The sequence below is a fragment of the Drosophila biarmipes genome, chromosome 3L, assembly GCF_025231255.1.
Source record: "Drosophila biarmipes strain raj3 chromosome 3L, RU_DBia_V1.1, whole genome shotgun sequence".
Classification (NCBI taxonomy): Eukaryota; Metazoa; Arthropoda; class Insecta; order Diptera; family Drosophilidae; genus Drosophila; species Drosophila biarmipes.
Window position 1 is genome coordinate 17804857 of NC_066613.1, and position 18104 is coordinate 17822960.

The window sequence follows — 18104 nt, forward strand, 5'->3', positions numbered from 1 at the left end:
CTGTCTCTGTGCATCTCCAAAGGCGACTGGTCGGCTGGCGTTATGGAATCTTGCTGGCTGACTGATTTATAGGAGGACATAGACAGAGCATAGTGGATCTGGCCAAGACGCGGCGGTGCCAGCCATTAGCCAGCCGTCATAAGTGTGGGCCGGTGACGTTGGACTTGATGGACGGGTCGAGTCCGTAGTGATGTCTTCTTTGTCGGCAGGCGAAGGCCTTGCCTTAGTCGAGCGTTTCAATTAATTAGTTAGCCGTGCCAAAAACAAAATGGCGCTGCTGAACAGCCACTGTTGATAAGGCCAAACCAGCAGTAAGAGCAAAATATAATAGGTAGACGGCAACAAAGTAGAAATAAATGAAAATGCACATTGAATTTCTCTGGCTTTGACTTTGGCTTTGGCGGCTTTCTAACGCACAGCAGCAGGCCAATTGCGATTATTGAAATACTCCAAAGGTTTTTTCTGTCCATTTCGTTTGGTGGCCTAGCCGGCTTGGAAGCGACAAATCATGAGCATCGACAGATGCACCAGAGCCAGCATCTTTGTCTCCTTTGTCACATACACTATAGTACTATATATATAAAATGTGGATAATTGCGTCTAACTGACAGCCAAGACACTGGGCAGCTGGAGGTGCACGAGGAGAAAATAGCACATTAATTCAGCAGGGAATAGCTTAGATATTTGGCAGGTTTTAATGGTGAATAATAATATTACCTTTACAAATTAACAAAATGGGTTTCATTCAACATGGAAAATAAAAATTTGGCTCAAATTTGGTTTGGTATTGTAACCCTAACATAAAATAAATTCAATATTGAAACCAACAAGAAACCCATATTATATTTAATTCATTAATTTGATTTATTTTTCAATTAATTTTGGCATGAATTATAATTATATACTTCCATTTGTTAAAAAAAAGGAACTCCACATTATGAAGTCAGAATTAAAATTTCGAAATGCAAGTTTGTTCAGTTAATAACTGATACTTTTGGATCTCAATATCCTTAAACCATTTTCTCATTTAACAACCCAAATCTTAGATATGGAGTTATAGAAAATGAATGTCTTTCTATAGCTTTATGGGAATGGGAAGTGGCGAATCTTAAAGACATTATTATTTAGTATTTTTCTGCATGTATGAGCCTGAACCTGGAGTTGGGGGCTGAAGACGTGCTGTCAGCGAATCTGGCCGCTCTCACTCTCTTTCTAACATGATAATTGGACATTGCCTGGGAACAGGTATGGGAATGGGTATCGCATCGCATCGTATTGCCGCTGGGATGGTTGCAGCTACCTCATAGCCACATACGTCTACCAACTACCTTTGGCGACATCTTTGGCAGCCCTATGTCTCCTTAATTGCCTGTCGCCTGTCGCGTTGAAAGTGAAATTGATATACGATATGCGAGAAATGCGAGTGCCCACATATAAACAGCCGTTCATCACGAATTCTTCGCTAATTCGCTGCTCACAATGGATAATTTCGTAATTCCGGGGGGCTAATCAAAAATTCGGGCAGTGTGCGAGTGCGTTGACCAAATGCGATTGGGGATTGACTCGATTCGGTCACACCTCGTTCCAAAAACTTCAATCCGACAGTATCAGTAAGTTGTGCAAACTTTCTTTTTGTGCGTGCTCATGGTGTCTGGGATGGCGCCCTCTCATATTTACTCTTTATAAGATCAGTCTGTGACGCAGGCCCAGCCCTTACACATAAATAGCATTAGTTTGCGAATTGTCAAAATCAATTATGGGCTCGACTTGGGTAAACAGCAAGAAAACTTTCATTTTTCATTTGCTCGACAGGTGAAAGAAACGTGCCTTTTCACAGCCAGAATTTATCAATGATGCAACTGTCTTTCGGTTTGCTCAAAATTTGGTTAACAAATCGTTGATGCAATACTTGAGAGGTGCTAATGAATTTTGTTAGGGAAAAGCTGAAAAGTGGCGAAGGGGCATGTTGAAAACCTAGTTTATTTGTTCACTTTGTGCTAACTCATGTGGGTTGAAATCTCTTCGCTGTTGGGAGGAAAATTTCCATGGAACAGGCACCTCTTTGACCCAGTGCAGGATTTGCATCTGCCATACAAGCATTTCGCCACAGGATTAGCATCTCACGAATGACTTTCCAATGATATCTAGTAGTTCAGGTGGCAGAAGTGGCAGTGAAAAGAGGAGTTCAACTTGTGGGTTATTCATGGTATTCATGATTGATGCAGATTATTCAGTCGCCTTCTACTTAAAATTTGGATAGTGATTTAATAGAGCTTGGATAGGGGGTTTTCTGTGACCTTTTTTAGTTAAGGCATTTCCTATTAGTGTATTTAAAAAGTACTAGGAAAAGCACTGCAGTTGATCAACATGATCAATGTATATAATAGTTTTATTTAACATTTTAAAATATATGTTTGCTGATAAACAAAGTGTTTGTTTAAGTTATGTAATATAATATTTAAATAACAGTAATATTAGAATAATATTTATTTATTATATATTTTTCTTTAAATACATAGAATTTAAAATTTAAAATCGAATGATATAATTATTAATTTGAATTCTTTTCTGCCTTAAAAATTATTGTTTAAATATAAATATTATAGGATAAATTTATTGGCTTAAAGTTTAATTGATTTCAAAATGCGTTACTGGGGAACCCAGCTTTATTTTTTCTTACTCACAAAACAATCCTATTATTTTGTATTCTTCCAAGCTATGCCTTGCCTTGCCTTTCAACTTATAGGTTTTTGATGGGCTATTTTGATGGATTTATTGTAATATGTAAAACAAATACCGACCAAACAATAGCTGATTTAAATGCGATTCTTCTGTTAAAACTAAACTGAAACCCAAGCCTTTTGTTTAGGGGGAGATGAGGCTCATTTTTGGACGAGAGGTCGACACAATGCCTGCAGAATAGCTCCCTGCGTAGGTCAAAGTTCGTTGGTTCACATATGTCCCCGTTGTAGCGAGTCCCCCAGAGAATTCCCCCGAACCCATATGGCACACACTGGTGACGCTCGAAATGCGCATAGCGGACAGCTTAATTGATCCGTTTGTTCAGTGCATGCCGCATATTTGCTAAAATCCAACAAGTCAATAGCCAGATAGCTGGGTAGCCAGGTGGGCAAGGTAACCAGGTAAGCGAGCGGTGGGCTCTCTTCTGGCCACCTCGGCTGCCAACTTTCCAAAGAGCCGCGCCGCGAGCGCTTTCACATCGCACTCTCTTAAGTCGCGCTTTGGTATATAACTTCTTACGTATGCGCGTCATGGCTTAATCTTACCTTGAACTTGGTCGTGAGCAGATCGCTGAGGAGCCAGTGCATCCAGCAGATAACATATCCATTTTCGTGCGGCTCTTCGATTCGGGTTTTTTGGAAAAACAGACTTTAAAAATGGAACAAAGCGCCGTTGTTCTTGTGCGTGCCGATAAGTGTATATAAATCAAGAGTGCTTGTGTGCGAGTGTTTGCTGACTTTGGCTTCCTCAGACTTCTGATTTCTTCTAACGGTGCTATCGTGATATATTATATATCCGTTTCGAAGATTACGAGAGAAGGAGGCCCATACCATCTTTAAAATGGACTGGCAGCCAACCATTATAGCAGGCCTGATCTGTCTGCTCCTGCCAACGCAGATTTCCTTGGCCACGGCCTGGAGTCTGCCGTCCCGCCATTCAAATCAACTGGCTTTGGCCACAGCACCTGTTGGCCGACGATTAAATGGTAAGACAGCTCCTGAGAAAGCTCTCCAATCAAATGGGCTCAGTTTGCGACTCTCTCGCAGCTCCCGAAATTTCTCTGTATCTTTATTTCGCCTGAAATATAACGAGCAGTGAGCCAGCAGACAAAGAAACAAAACATAAACAAAGGCCCCAAGTAAAATACTTTTATTGCAGTGAAATTTTAGTTCATTAAGCGGCCTGTGAGAGTGGCGATTTCAGCGTTCGGCAATTATATAATCGGCCAGCCGCCAAACGAAAGTCGCCACTGTCACCGCCGCTGCCAAAGAATCGGAAAAGATTTACGAGCCTCTCGAGTGGCCACAGATCCATCAGAGCTGCCACATCAATCTTGGCCAGACAACTCTTGGCCACATGAAGAAAAAATCATAAATACATCATTTTCATTTAGCCGAGCGCATAGATTTTGAATTGTACTATGTTATGTGGAAGCATATTACTTATATGTTAAAAATTAAAAAATTGTTTATAAATTTCCTTTTTTTCTATAGATAAAAGAAACATTTAAATTGTCATTATATAAATTTACGAATATATGAAGATCATTACAAAATATAAGGAATATGGATTGAGCTCTTCTTAAGCCAAATTAAGTATGGAAGATAAAGAGTTATCAAAGGGATTATTTTCCTAAAAGAACCTCTTTGAGTTTTCCTTATGTGCAGCCACTTGGTGACTTCCATGGGCAATGCAGCATAACAAAGTAGCTCGCATGCGAGTATGTTCTTAGCATTTTGGATCTGTTACGTTATGGAGCGTACGACACTTTTTACTTGGCCGCTGCTGTGTTTCTTTTCCTTCCACCGCCGTTTTTGTTTAAAAAGTAAAAAACTAAAAAAGCTTCGACTGCATGGCGAGCAATTAGCAAGAGAGCCAAGGCAACAGGTGCAAGCAGGCATTACCAGAAAGAAATACACCTCGTTATCGTTTAGGGCACTTGGCGTCTCGATCTGCTTCTGAGCATGTAATATGGGTCATAACCAACTAAACCAGAACTGAAAGAAGGGCGGCTGGTCGGGTGTTACGATAGACATAGGCCGCGCTGAATGTCGAGTCATTAAAGACTGCCAGCGAAACATGAATTAACGTTTTGCTCGCTGATTAAACGAATCTCAAATACACTTGACTTGAGATATGTAAATTTAGTTGGCGGAGCTACGGGGGAAATTAGTTGGGGATTGAGTGGGAGACGTTAAGTTATTCCTAGCTTGTTGATCTAGATAATGTTTACTAAGGAAAATCCTATTGTCTTATATCATGGTGCAAACTCATAGAGAATACAAGTTGATTAGTTGAAAGATGAATAATCTGTTTAAGTAAAAGTAAATACTTCTTAGAAATTGTTCAATTCCCACTGAAAATGAGTGAGTTTCATTAATGTAATAAATGTATACAAAGAATCTTCAATCATATAGGTAGTATTATGTATGATTCTTTAATAATAAGCTTAGGTTGATTGAAAATGGAATGTTTATATTTTTATTATTTTCTAACACTTGAAGACTATATTCCATATACGCATTCCAAAGATCTTTATGAACTACCCATACCAAGCCCCCTCCCGAAGAGCAGCACCTGTAAAAGGCACAATAACAACGGCAAGGCAAACAATAAGAATGGATAAACAGCCGTCCAAAAACAAGTTGATGTCTTAGTCGCGATACTGTCGGATTCACTTGGTGACTACACCAACTTGGTGTTGAGCCAACCCGAAGGGAACCCTGTTTATGTGGTGGCGGAGGAGGGGCACATACCTGGGTCTCCATTTCGGGGAGCTGGTACAAATTGCGCCGACACCAAAAAGCCAAGCGAGGCGCAAAGACAACAGAAACAGAAACAGAAAAACTTGAAACACTCTCGTAATTGGGTTATAACCGTCATATTTGTATGTGAGAGTGTCCGAGACGAGTCACCTACTATTTAAATAAGCCCGGTCCGGACGGGTCTTGACCAAACAATGCCACTGGCAGCCATGGCCAAGTCAAAATCGCTCCTAAACGGAGCGGCATTGGTGACATTTTTGGTCGAAGCGCAGAAAAATGAAAAGTGCTGCTGCTTCACTGGAATGAAATCTAATTTCATTTTTTAATTGTCGCTTTTGTGGCATCGCTATTGGCATCTTGCCCAGTTTGGCAGCGAAATGCGGCTGAAGAGATGGTCAAAACTAGAGCCGCATGAAGCTGGAACCACGTCTCCATCCATCAAGTTGAGTCGCCACTGGGTTGCTGCGTAGGCATTGAGGGGGATTTGGATTACAATTTCAGTTGCAATGCCACACGGGGAAAAATGTGGAAATACCTCCACGAATGGCCAGCGGATACTTCTCACTTAATAAAACAAAACCTGATCCCGAAGAGTATTCCTAATTTGAGAGAAAAGCATGGAAATAACTTCACATTTTTAGGAGAAACTTGTGAAACCCTTAAAACTTTTATAATTGTAATGTTGAAATTGTAAATAAATAAAAATTCTTTAACTCGATTTTTTTTAAATTTTAAATAAAATATTTTCAATAAGGATTTGAAAATCTAATACCTCTTATCATCAATCGAAGGCAAATCTTGCATTTTTATAAAGCTATAAAAAACCTAAAAATATATTTTATGTGCCTGGGGAAATTGTAAAAAAAATCTATACCCCATTGATAAGTATCTGCTATCTTTTTTCGCGGTGCACCCATCGATTTGCCTAGCCAAAGTAGAGCTCTAATCAATAAACAACATGTGCGGTTGTTGTAGCTGCCGACCATGTCTTGTTTGGGTCTTGAGTTTGTGTTTAACTCTGCGGTTGTGTTCGTCGTCGTCGGCGGCGGTGTCTTCAATTCAAATTCTGCGCCAGATCGAAACCAGTGAAAGTTTATTAAAGCTTCAAGCTCCGCGGAGCTCACATGTCTATATGTCTGCTGGGTCGCACGCTAACGGTTAAGAGTGCCATATTGTTCCGTCCGATTTCTATAATGGCCATAAAATTCTTTTGTAATGAAGTCTGAGATGCTTTAAATGCCGAAACCACTAGATCATTGTATTTAATTCAGCTACCCTAAAAGGTTTGTCTGCCGTTTAAACGGAGAGTGCTTGGCAGTAACTCAAAATAAGAACCATTTTATGACTTTGAGTATTTCAAAGCGCAGTTTGAAGATAATTTTTTTAAAAGGTTTTTTCGGCAAGTTTGGTACATTTATTAATTGCAAAAAAGTCACGTGCTTTTCTACGAGTTTAATTGAAAGCTAAAAAAGGGTAAACTTTAAATGAGAAGTCTTTATTTAGAAACTATTTTCAAGGGCAATCATTTATATTCAAACCTGGCCTTCGAGGCAAGCTCTCTTTAAAATTATTCGGCGAACCTTCACTTTCAAAGGCGCATAATTTGTATAACTAATCCTATGAATAAGCCCTAAGCAACACTGGCTTTACTTTTAAAAATTAATAAAAAACCTTAGCAATTTATTTTTATGTAAAATATAGCCCCTCATGCAACTCACTTTCAAATGCCGCACACGATGCACCGCAGCCACATTTCATGTTTACAACTTAATCTGACCAAACAAAATAGCTCAGAATTTCAAGTGATTATGCTAATATTTTACGAGCTACTGTTATGGCCTCCCCTCAGGCGCAGTAAATTAGCCAAATGGCCGGCAAGTTGGCTGGTTGACTAGTTGGCCCACATGCCCAGCAGTCCAGCTGCAGTTTACAGTTTACGGCGACCGGGTCTAATACCTATAGGCGTATGCCAATGCGTCACCCATCATCGGGCCAGGGCCTAGTATTTGCCATTAGCCATAACTATAAGTCAGCCACGCATAAACTGCAACGGCAGTGAAAGTTCATTTGATATTGGGAATTAGCTGGCCAGGGACTACTGGCATTGCCATTGGAATTACCATACGCCCTGCGCCAACGAAACTGTGAAGAAAAGTGAAAAGACCAGCGAAATCATCGGCCCAAATGGCAAATGGCAAAAGGCAACTGCCTTGGCCAGAATGGCTACTAAGCAGCTCGCAGGCTGCTGAAAATAATGTGCCACATTTGTTGGCCAAAAGAGGACAGCCGCCAAATATCGAAGATGCTCGCCAGGGAGTGCACTCAGGAAAAAACTGTATATAATAAAAAAAGTTCAGACTTTTAAAGGTAACTTTCGGTTAATAAAAAAATAATAATTTAGCAGACATACAGAAAAATTAAAATTTTACTTAGGCACACAAAGTTCCTAATACGCTTTTATTAGCTTCTTGAATATTTAAAAATCAAAATTAAATTTATTTATTGGACCTTACTTTTTTGGAAGTTATCTTATTTGTTGTAGTTTTATGAACTTAGGAATTCAAGTCGGGGTTAATATTTTTATAATGTGAATAAAAGCTTCTTAATTTTAAAAATATTTAAGTATATGACTTTTCAAAGCGTAAAATATTTTTTATCAAGACAATTTTTGGGATGACCTTTGATAAAATTTTCTTCAAGTGCATCACGAAATGGCTTTCTTTGAACTTCCCCAGGGTGTTCGACTTGCCTGCCTCCTTGGCACTCCCTGCTTCCTAGCTCAGTGCATTCTGGCACAGGTTTTCCTAGCTGTTTTCCTAGTTGTTATTCGGTTGTTTGGCGGCGTGGGTCGAATTTAGCAGGATGTTATCTGTGGGATGTCACCACGAGTTTTAGGTAAACAATTTCTCACAGGCTGGTACCTTCTGGCATCTCCTGGTGGCTTTCACCCGGCGGCATTGAATTTGGAAATATTAGCGAAGCCTTGGGTCAAAGTACGCGCTGTGTCGGTGCCATTGAAAGTGAAATGAGCCAAATAAATTGTGACAAAGAGACAACAAACGCCATGAGAAACGCCACACGAAGCGACATTAAATTTTCACTTATCACGACTCCGTTCATGTTGCAACACGGCAATTAAATCAACAAAAGGCCTAGGCAAATACTAATGAATTTAAGTAGCGCTGCAAATAATTGCTCAATTTTCACGAAAATATGGAAATTGAGTGTCATTAGTGAGAGGAAAGGAAACGATGCCTGGGAACCAACTACTATTTTGGCAACAGACTTTGTACAAAAAATATCGCACACTTGAATATATTCTTAAAATTTTAAAAAGAATCTTATAATCATAGATATATATTTTTATTTTATTTTTTGGTTAATTATTTGCTTCTGTGCAATTAACTAAAATCATTAAATATTTCATTGGCGTCTTTGTCAGCGTGACAAATTAATGTGTTCCCAATTAAATGGGCTCGAATTAAGATGCGATTAAGATGGACAGGCAGCAATAATTTTAATTGACGACAATCGCTGAGCATTTTCACCCGATCGCTGATTGATGGCAATCTTTGATGTTAACTAAAACATGGCTCGCGCCGTGAACAAGCCGGGCTGAAATGCATCTGCACGCACCACACATCGGTGACTCAGTGCAGTCAGCAGTTAGCACCACCGGGCCAGAAAAACCACACAAGGTGTTGAAACGATTGCCCAGTGGTACTGGTCACACACACTTTCACTCAAATATTTGCAGTGGCTGGAAATCGCCACAGCCACAGTCCATGGCCATAGTGAAGCTAAAGCCATGACCATGTTAGCCATTTTAGCCAAATCAGACCACAAATCCCCACTGAGCTTGGCCAGAAAGTCGGACAGAAAGTCAGTGGGGCTGTCAATCGCAAGTTTGCCCAATTGGTTGGCAGTTTTCCATCAAATGTTTGTCCAGTCTTGCCTCATATTTACGCTGATCTCCATGATCTGTGTCTCCGCAGAGGTGTCCCCATATCTGGACCTGGCCTTGTGCCCCATTCGAGCGGAGCCCTGGACCTGTGCCCGACAGCAATCTGGAAGGATACTGGACGCCTGGGATGGAGAGCTCCATGTCCAGTGGCAAAAACTAAAGGGTGAGTTGAAGATAAAATTAATACAAAATATTTAAGCCAAATAAAAGATCTTAGGTAAGGGGTTTAAGCCGAAAATACAATAAACTTTGCCTTGAAATATGTTAAAATCATTTAACCAACAAAAATATTAAAACAACAAAACATTTTAAAATAAGAAAAGTTCATTTTAAAAGCCATTCAGTTAAAAAGTTTAAGCTGAAAATATAAATATTTTTTTATCATAAACTATTAATAAAATGGAGTACAAACATTAAGCTATTTATTATATTATAATATATTTAGCATTCTAGAATTCGAGTTTCAAGGTCAGAGTAATAGTAAACATTTTTTCAAAGAATTGTTTTGCCAAAAAATCCATTAAGCCAAACAGTTGCTATTATGTGCAAGTGGGAAATATTTATTTTTTCCCACTTACAGATGTGGGTAAACAAAAATCTAGGCAAAGAAAAGCTGGCATTTTCACCGACCCCCAAAGCTAAACTTAAAGTTCAAGCAGCTATTCGTGGGTGAGAATTTCAAGAAAAGACCAACAAAAGACCCAAGGTATGATCACTTAATGCGATAATCAATGACTTTAGGGGAGTTGGTTGGAAAATGCACACGCAACACCTAAAAAACTGCCAATGTGCTGGGCATTTACATGAAAAGGCAATTAAAATCGAAAGCATTTTCTTTTTTCTCAAGATTATTTCCACTTATTTTGGTTTCTTGTTTTTATGGGACAGTCGAGGCCGATCGGCAGATGAACGCGACGATCGAGAGACGCGGCTACAGCACCTCGGAGTTGCCCGTGAAAGAGAAGCCATCGACGATACTGAAGAAAATTGAGATCGGCACGAATTATATGAAGAAATACCTGGCCGAGTCCATGGATGGGTGAGTGTGGATAAACGAGTTGAATGCACATTTTCGCCAGAGTTTTCATTCCTTCCTGCCTTTTTTTTCTGTTTTTACCATTTTTTCGCCATCACCTGCAGCTTCCTGGGACGCGAATACGAGTATTTGCAGACACCGAAAGCGGCGGATGAAAATGATAGTGAAACCGATCAGAGTGGCAATAGTGTCGAAGACGACGACGAGGCGGATGCTGCGGACGATGCCAGCAATGCGGCGGAGGAGGAGGAGAACGCGGACGATGAGGATGCGGATGCGGAGGCCAATAATGAGGAGGAGGACGAGGACGACGACGAAGACGACCGGGATGAGGAAGAGGATGACGACTCGGACAGCACGGGGGAGCAGGAGCAGGAGCCCGAGGCTGATGGTGACGCCGAGGATGAGGATGTGGATGAGGCGGTCTCGGCACCTGAAAGTGAAAATGACAAGGAAAAAACACCCAGTGTCTTCAGTGGGACGCCCGCAGCGCAACCTCAAAGTGATGGCAAGAATCCCGTCTTGAGCGAGGACAACACTTCAACAGGTATTTATTTCATTCATTTAATGAAAAGAGCATTCCTCCATTTTTTTATCCACATAGAAATACAAATAATTGTGTTAGACTTACATAATTTCACAAAGTTACTAAAAGATTTATAGATTAACTAAAAATGTTAAAAACACTTATAAAATGTATTAAATTTCCCCCTGCGTAGGTGTGGAATTCATCGAACTGGACGACGCCGAGGAGAACGCGGCGGGTGCACTGAAAAAACCGGGGGGTGGCAAGCGCAAGAAGAACAAAAAGGGCGGCAAGCGCAAGAAGAACAAGAAGAAGGGTCAGGGTCAGGATACGCAGCCCGCCACCCTGGTGGTCGTCCAGGCGGCGCCGGAGCACCACGAGGTGGACTCGGGTCACGAGGGTGGATCCTCGGTGATCAGTCACAGCCACGACGATGACACCGAGTCCCTGGGCAAGCCCATGAAGAAGCGGAAGCACAAGCGCCGCATGAAGGGCAAGCGGAAGCAGAAGCGCAAGGGTCAGCACGGGTCAACCGCCGTGGTGGAGCACGAGCAGAGCGACCTGAGTCTGGGCCTGGGGCTCCTCGACGAGCTGGCGGATGCGGACGATGTCTTCTCGGGCGTCGGCGGGGGAAAGCGCAAGCACAGGAACCCACTTAATTATGGTAGAAGTAACGGAGGTGTGTGTTGTTTGCTGCGTGTGGTTTTACATGACTTTTGCGCACCGTTTTTCCAAGCACAACTTAGTGCCTTCTATGTCTAAGTTTCCAGTTTTTTAGGGTAACTAAAATACAGATATTTCTCGGTGGATACAACGATGCCGAAAATGTTCTTAAAGTTCCTTGAAACATTAAAATAATTTTTATTTTAAATGGTATTTTCACAACCTACCGAAAAATCATCTGTATTTGTAAGTTGGTTTATATCCAAATTCGTATTTAATGGTTGCGGTTTTATGGTAAAAAAATGTGTTATTATTTTTTAAGTTTTTTTTAGTCTTTAAGTAATTAAGGAAATTTTAAAACATTTTTTTATTATTTAAAAAGTCATGAATAGCTTTAACTTTTTTACCAGTTTTTTTTAAAAACTGAGGTGTCGCCATCTGTACGGCACAGGTAAGAAGCTCACTCTACACAGTTAGCTGTGTAGATGGCGCTGTTGTACTAATTTGGTAAGGCGCCAATTTCGAACTTGATTTCGAAGTGTCTATTACAGATTATAGAAAACTATTAAGTGTTTATTTAGGTTTTGTAAAATAATTATTTAAGTTATGAGTTGCTTGCTTTCTGAATGCCGTTTCGTTATCGTTACCGCACTTAACGCGCACTGCAGTTCATACTAACAAACACCACCCTCCCAAGCGAAGAATTACATATTATTTGAGTTTTGTTTGTTCCATTTAGCCAAGTAAGTTCGAGCAAATGAGGACCAAGCGATACTAATACAACCAAATTCCCCCTTAATCATCTTTTACTAAAAAACAAACAGTGACCCGTGGCAAGAAGAAGAAGAAGAAGAAGGCCATCGCCAAGTTCATAATGATTGGCAGCTTCTTGAAGGCCAAAATCGAACTGCTGCTGAAGATCCTGGGCGCCCATCTGCAGGTCAAGTTCTTTGCCATAGCCCTGATCGGTCTGCTGATCAATATAGCCCGCTTCTGGATCGATGTAAAGCGCGGCAGTCCGCCCTCCAAGGTGAGTTGAGATCGGGTCCCAGATCCTGTGAGTTTGTTCCCGGGCATTTAACCCGTTTTTAACGTACCGACACACACGAACATCTTGTTCAGGTTGCTAGACCAGGGTTCTCCCGACTCTAATGGATTTTCTGCACTCTTTCAGTTCTGATAAGAATGTCCTTACACTAGTCATAAGTGAACAACAGTTTTTATTGGCCAAGGGGTGTTATTGGCGCTTTTTGTGGACCACCTGAAAAGCGCAGCTGTCACTTTTATATGTACACAGAAAAATATCCCTTACTGTTTCTGAAAATTACGATCTGCTTTGTTATAATTTATTTATTGTAAGTATAAACCAAAGATACATTTTTAAAGCAGAGCAGTACATTTCTTTGAATTCACTTACTTTTTTTTGAAGTACATATTTATATTTTTGTATATACTATAAGAATTCGATTTCTTTGCATATTTAAAACTCAGTTCTTTTAAGAGCATCTATTTTTCTGTGTACCTCTGCTAATCTCTATCCACCTGCCCCTGCCTCTCGTCTGCCTATCTCTTCCACACAAGATGTATATAAAGATTGTACAATGCGTTGATACCTTCCAAAACACCCGAGCGCTCTAACTTCTCTAACTGTTTTCGGGGACCAGCTGCAGAACTTCTTCAAGCCTCATAAAACACCTGAGTTCCAAACCACCTAACGACTCCAAAATGTGCCGTATGCTAACAAATTCAGACCTCTTTGGTTTCAGATATGGTAAAATTTTGGACAGCTCACAAACGTTTTCGGAACGTACAACTCCAATAGTAATGAAAAACAAAACAATAAACAAAACCCAACCAATGTGTTCACTAATAACAGTATCTATATACGCTTTAAGACCCAAAATCTCAAACAGATCTTAGAGTTCGTTTCCAAAGTCTTTCCCCTTCACACTGTGTAAGTACGAGTTTTGGGCGGATAAACCGAAAAACCGAAGTGATGACCCCCGAGAAGGGGTCCTGCCAGAAAGACAGACAGACAAAACACACAAAACTCAGATACACCCAGACACAGATACAGCAAAAACAGAACCACTCACACTCTTGGGTCTCTTTGGTACTTCCTCTGGTGTTTCTCACTTCACGGCACACGTTTTGCATATTTTCTAACTAGGTTGTATACGTTGAACATGCCCACCATCAGCACCACTACGAGGATCACGGCGAGGACTGGAGCGAGCCGGGCAGCTATTGGAAGCGCTCCCTGCAGACGGATCCCTCGGTCGAGGACGTGGACTCCTCCACGGACAGCTACCAGGTGCGCCAGCCGCAGCCGCAGCAGCAGTCGCAGTTCCAGGATCCCCACTACCTGGCCTACCGCAGCCAGTGGCAGTAGCCCCCGAGCCGGCCAACCACCAACTGACCTCCAATGGAGACATTATTTATTGTATTTATTTGATTTACCCTCGTACTACGATGCTGATTATTAAATAATCCCTAAGGTCCTAGAGCAAAATTAGTGTTAGCGCAATGAACAAGAAATGCCAGTAAACCAATTTTAGTTGTAACCCTTAGCCCCGTTAGTGCAATGCCTTAAACGTAAAACTAAATTTAAAATTTACCTTTAATGAGAAATCGAAGAACTGTTTTGGATACATTCGCCGCGATGAAACAAACTAGGCTAAGTTATTTATGCAAATTATTTATTGTATTCGTATGTTATATGATGCCTTATTAAAGAAAACAAACTTGAAGGATGGACTTTTTTTGGGTGACGGCGGGAAAGTCTGTATTTATAATAAAATGTGGATATTTCGTAGGACTTTTAGTTGTAACTTGGCTAAAATGAGGCCCACGAACGATTGGACTAGTGTTTTATGCATCTGATGGCCTAAACAAATTATTTTTGTCAAAATTTAGGTGACGAAAATAAATCAAATTTTGGTCAAATTTTGATTTTTTTTACGTTAAATTATTTTTTGAAAAAAATTGGTCAAAATAAAATTTTTTAGCACGGTATGCAACTTGGTTCGAAATTTAATTACGAGCTCAAAGAGGTATTACACTTTATGTTTGTGTTGTTTTGGTAAGAATAACACAAAATTTTAGGTAAATAGAGAGGCTTGGAATTAAAAAAAAACATTGTTATTATAACCTATTAACCTATTAACATTTAAATGGAGCGGTTTTAAAATATGATGTCGTTTAAAGACCCTTTAGAAGGTTTGGCTATACATATGAAACATTTGGCCTTGTAATGATTTTTTACATTACATTATTTTACAAATATATTAATCCCAAGCTTTATAGCTCTACAATAAACCATTTTTTTTTACATTTGTTCCCTACTTATTCCCAAAAATTTCCATTCAAAAGTGCCCTGTCATTTCCTGTTTTTATTCAAGGTATGATCACCCACATTGGGTTCCCCCAATCAGAATGCGGTCAGTTCTCGCTGAAATTCCAAAAGAAGTTTCACCTGCTGGCCCGTGCATTTCTATTCTAAATTCCGTGGCCCAATTCTGGGGGCTACTGCTCCGTAATACCAAATAGGGGACGTCGTACGCCCAAAATAGACGCGTCTCGGGGGCCCATTAGCTTTTTTGGGGTGTCGCCGTGGTCCCAAGCAATTTGCGCATGCGCAGATCGCGCTCGGAATGCCAAATGACAGTCGCGAAATGTTTGTAATAAGCCATTAAATTTGTGTTTGACAAACGTCTGACAAGTCGAGCGCCGAATTTATGGCTAATAAATCTGACTGTATGTCTGGCCGAACTGAGGGATATATTTCAATTAAATGTCTGATGAGGGAAAACCCTAACTACCTGCATATACTTGAAGGCAAACAGTTCAGGGGGCGAAAAGAAAGTCAAATTACACCTAATCAGCTTCACACGCATTCTGACACGTTTTGATATTGACCTTGTTTAAATTAATTGAAAGAAAACCTGGGGCCATTAAAATGCAGCGTGAGGAAAAGCAAATTGACATGCCGCAACACGCTGCTTATCAAGTGGGAGTTTCGTGCAAAGAAATGCTTATCATTAGCAAAATTAAAATCAATGAAATTGGCCATAAAAATTCAATTGACTTGGCCCAATGCGTGGGAGCAAGACCAAGACCAAGCTCGAACTGGCTGGGATGGGGCTTGGATTGGATGGGGATCGGATTGGAATGGATTGGAACTGGAACCGAAGGTGTCTGCAAACGTGTGCCACATAATTGATCGTAAGAGAAACAGAAATAGTTTAGTTTTCAGCACTTTCTAAACTACGCCTCTGCACAGAAAGAAAAACTAATATATAAGATCTGTAAATAACTATTTATAAACTGGGCCTCTGCGCAGATAGAAAAAGAGATTATACTCAGGCTAACATTGTATGGTCTTTAAAAACATCTTTCATAAACATATCATACCATAAAGCTATCACCTTTATAATATAAGTTTTCAGTAAAATAAAGTCAAGTTTGGGATCATAAAAATGTGGCATTCTTTAATCCCATAAATTTCTATAGACTTCATCAGACAGATAAAATAGGTAAAAGGAATACCTAACTCATTTAAGGTAAACATTTGTTTAAATACTTTCAAAACAGAAAATGATGATAATATGCCATATCCCCACGAATTTCCTTTTCTTCCAGTGCACTTCGGACTTTGGCTTATATTTTAGGTGGGCGGTGGTGTCGATCTGGATGTCTGGCAGGTGTGGCTCCTGGCCATATATCATGCAGATACGATCTGTTCTCGATATGTTGCCAAAAAAACAAAAATCACTAAGACAATCAATTGAAATTCCCGCTGCGCCCAATGTTTGCTCAATGGGGATTGGGTTCGGGTGGAATAACGGTGAGCAACGTGCAGTGTTTGCGAAAAATCATAAATAGTATCAATGGATTTTGGCCCAAAGGAAGTGTGAGTGGAAGCGGGCGCGGGCGTGGGCGTGGGCGTGGGCGTGGGTCAGGAGATTTGGCAATACAAATTTTGGATAATTTCTAAGCGCGTTCCGCGGAATGCTCCACTAAGTGACAGGCGGCGACGTGCCGCTGTCAGGTGAACTGTCAACTCGGGCATTTGATGGAAACTTAATTAATTTAACTGCCGCTAGAAAGTGGACCTGCATCGCCCAGCGCCACATCACGTATACGCAGCGTGCACGCGACTCAGTGATCAGTGGCAGAAAATGAAGGGCCGATTCCACATATCAAGGCCCCGACGACCCAACGCCCACGTGTTTAATTCCAGTTGCCTCTGAAATTGAAAAGCACTCATGATTTTCCATTGCACTGCAATTTGCATTTTAGAAAGTTACATGTGTTTTTTCGCTGCATTATAAACGAGGCAGAAAAGCCCAAAAGTCCGAAAAGAAAAAGTCCAAGAAGCATTTTCGCCTCTGCATTTTTTCAGGCGATTTAAAAATAATACCCCGTTTAAGCGAAGACCCTCCTCCTCCTCCTCCTGCTCCTCCTCCTCCTGTCTATTAATAATTTTATTTTTCATAATTCCAGTCATGATTCTGCTTTTTGCTCGGACGTAGAATATCTGCCTCAACCTCAACACGTCGACTTGTTGTCAACGGGCTTATCTTAGCACGATTCGCTTTTGGTTTGGGCCCTTTATGACTTCTTTTACTGGCAAACATTGCATTGCAAAAGGCATTTCGAGTTACTTTGTTGCCAAGTGCCATAAAGTGCATGAAGGCATGTGAATGGTTGAGCTTAGGGAGTTGGACTAAAGGCCTCAGAAAATTCGTTTTATTCTCAGAATTTATCTCCTTAAAACGAAATGTTTTAAATAAGAAAAAGGTAAAACAATTAATATACTAGATATTAAGAAAAGGTCGTTTAAAATAGATATTTATTTTATAGTAATAATTATAATAGAAAAAAATAGCACAAACCCTTTAAATGCATTATTTCTTTGGATGTAAACCTAAGTGTTCAATAAAGTTTAAAAGAAAATCTTCAAGCATATCCTTCAATTAAAGAAAATGTTATGTTTTCATAATATACGTTTTCAGAATATTTATACTGACACATTTTTAGGAAGAGACCTTCGCAATAAAGTCTTCCAGAACCCAAGTATCTACTCAGGCTCATTACTATGCCAGGAGCTCTCAGCTCACTTACAAGATGAACAACATCAGATAGTCAAAAAAGAGCGGCTTTGATCAGCCGCCTTGAGGCTTTACGAGCAAGTACAGCCGTGACAACTGACTAGCGCCAATCAATACACAATTAATAAGAAACACCTTAATAATGATTGCTTTATTGCTATTTCCGATGCCATTGGCCTCTGCAGCTTTCGCTTTTCTGAGCCGAGGTGTACGTGAGTTTGATAGAACTCGAGGAGGCGGAGGGGCTTTGCGCACTAAACATGAAATTAGAAATTCATAATTGTCGCGTAATAGG

The 18104-nt window shown here is 40.4% G+C and overlaps 1 protein-coding gene across 2 annotated transcripts; it reads left to right on the forward strand.

Annotated features, from left to right (window-relative positions):
- Positions 1-3316: 3316 nt before the first annotated feature.
- On the forward strand, positions 3317-14215 carry LOC108035704 (aspartic and glutamic acid-rich protein). Of its 2 annotated transcripts, none has more exons than XM_044094879.2 (7): positions 3317-3727; positions 9503-9634; positions 10360-10510; positions 10612-11054; positions 11227-11712; positions 12521-12726; positions 13867-14215. In XM_044094879.2, exons 1-7 carry the CDS (start codon positions 3583-3585, stop codon positions 14086-14088), a joined length of 1785 nt encoding a protein of 594 aa, XP_043950814.1. In that variant the 5' UTR covers positions 3317-3582; the 3' UTR covers positions 14089-14215. The 2 variants fall into 2 exon arrangements, with proteins under 2 accessions (XP_043950814.1, XP_050741947.1); XM_050885990.1 differs by having other exon boundaries at positions 13897-14215.
- The last annotated feature ends 3889 nt before the right edge of the window (positions 14216-18104 follow it).

Bases quoted from the DNA above. Each gene is read 5' to 3' on its own strand.
- LOC108035704 (XM_044094879.2), top strand. From the start codon at position 3,583: ATGGACTGGCAGCCAACCATTATAGCAGGCCTGATCTGTCTGCTCCTG. The intron at 11,713-12,520 runs GTGTGTGTTGTT...AAAAACAAACAG, and splicing joins TTATGGTAGAAGTAACGGAG to TGACCCGTGGCAAGAAGAAG. The intron at 12,727-13,866 runs GTGAGTTGAGAT...TTTTCTAACTAG, and splicing joins GCGGCAGTCCGCCCTCCAAG to GTTGTATACGTTGAACATGC.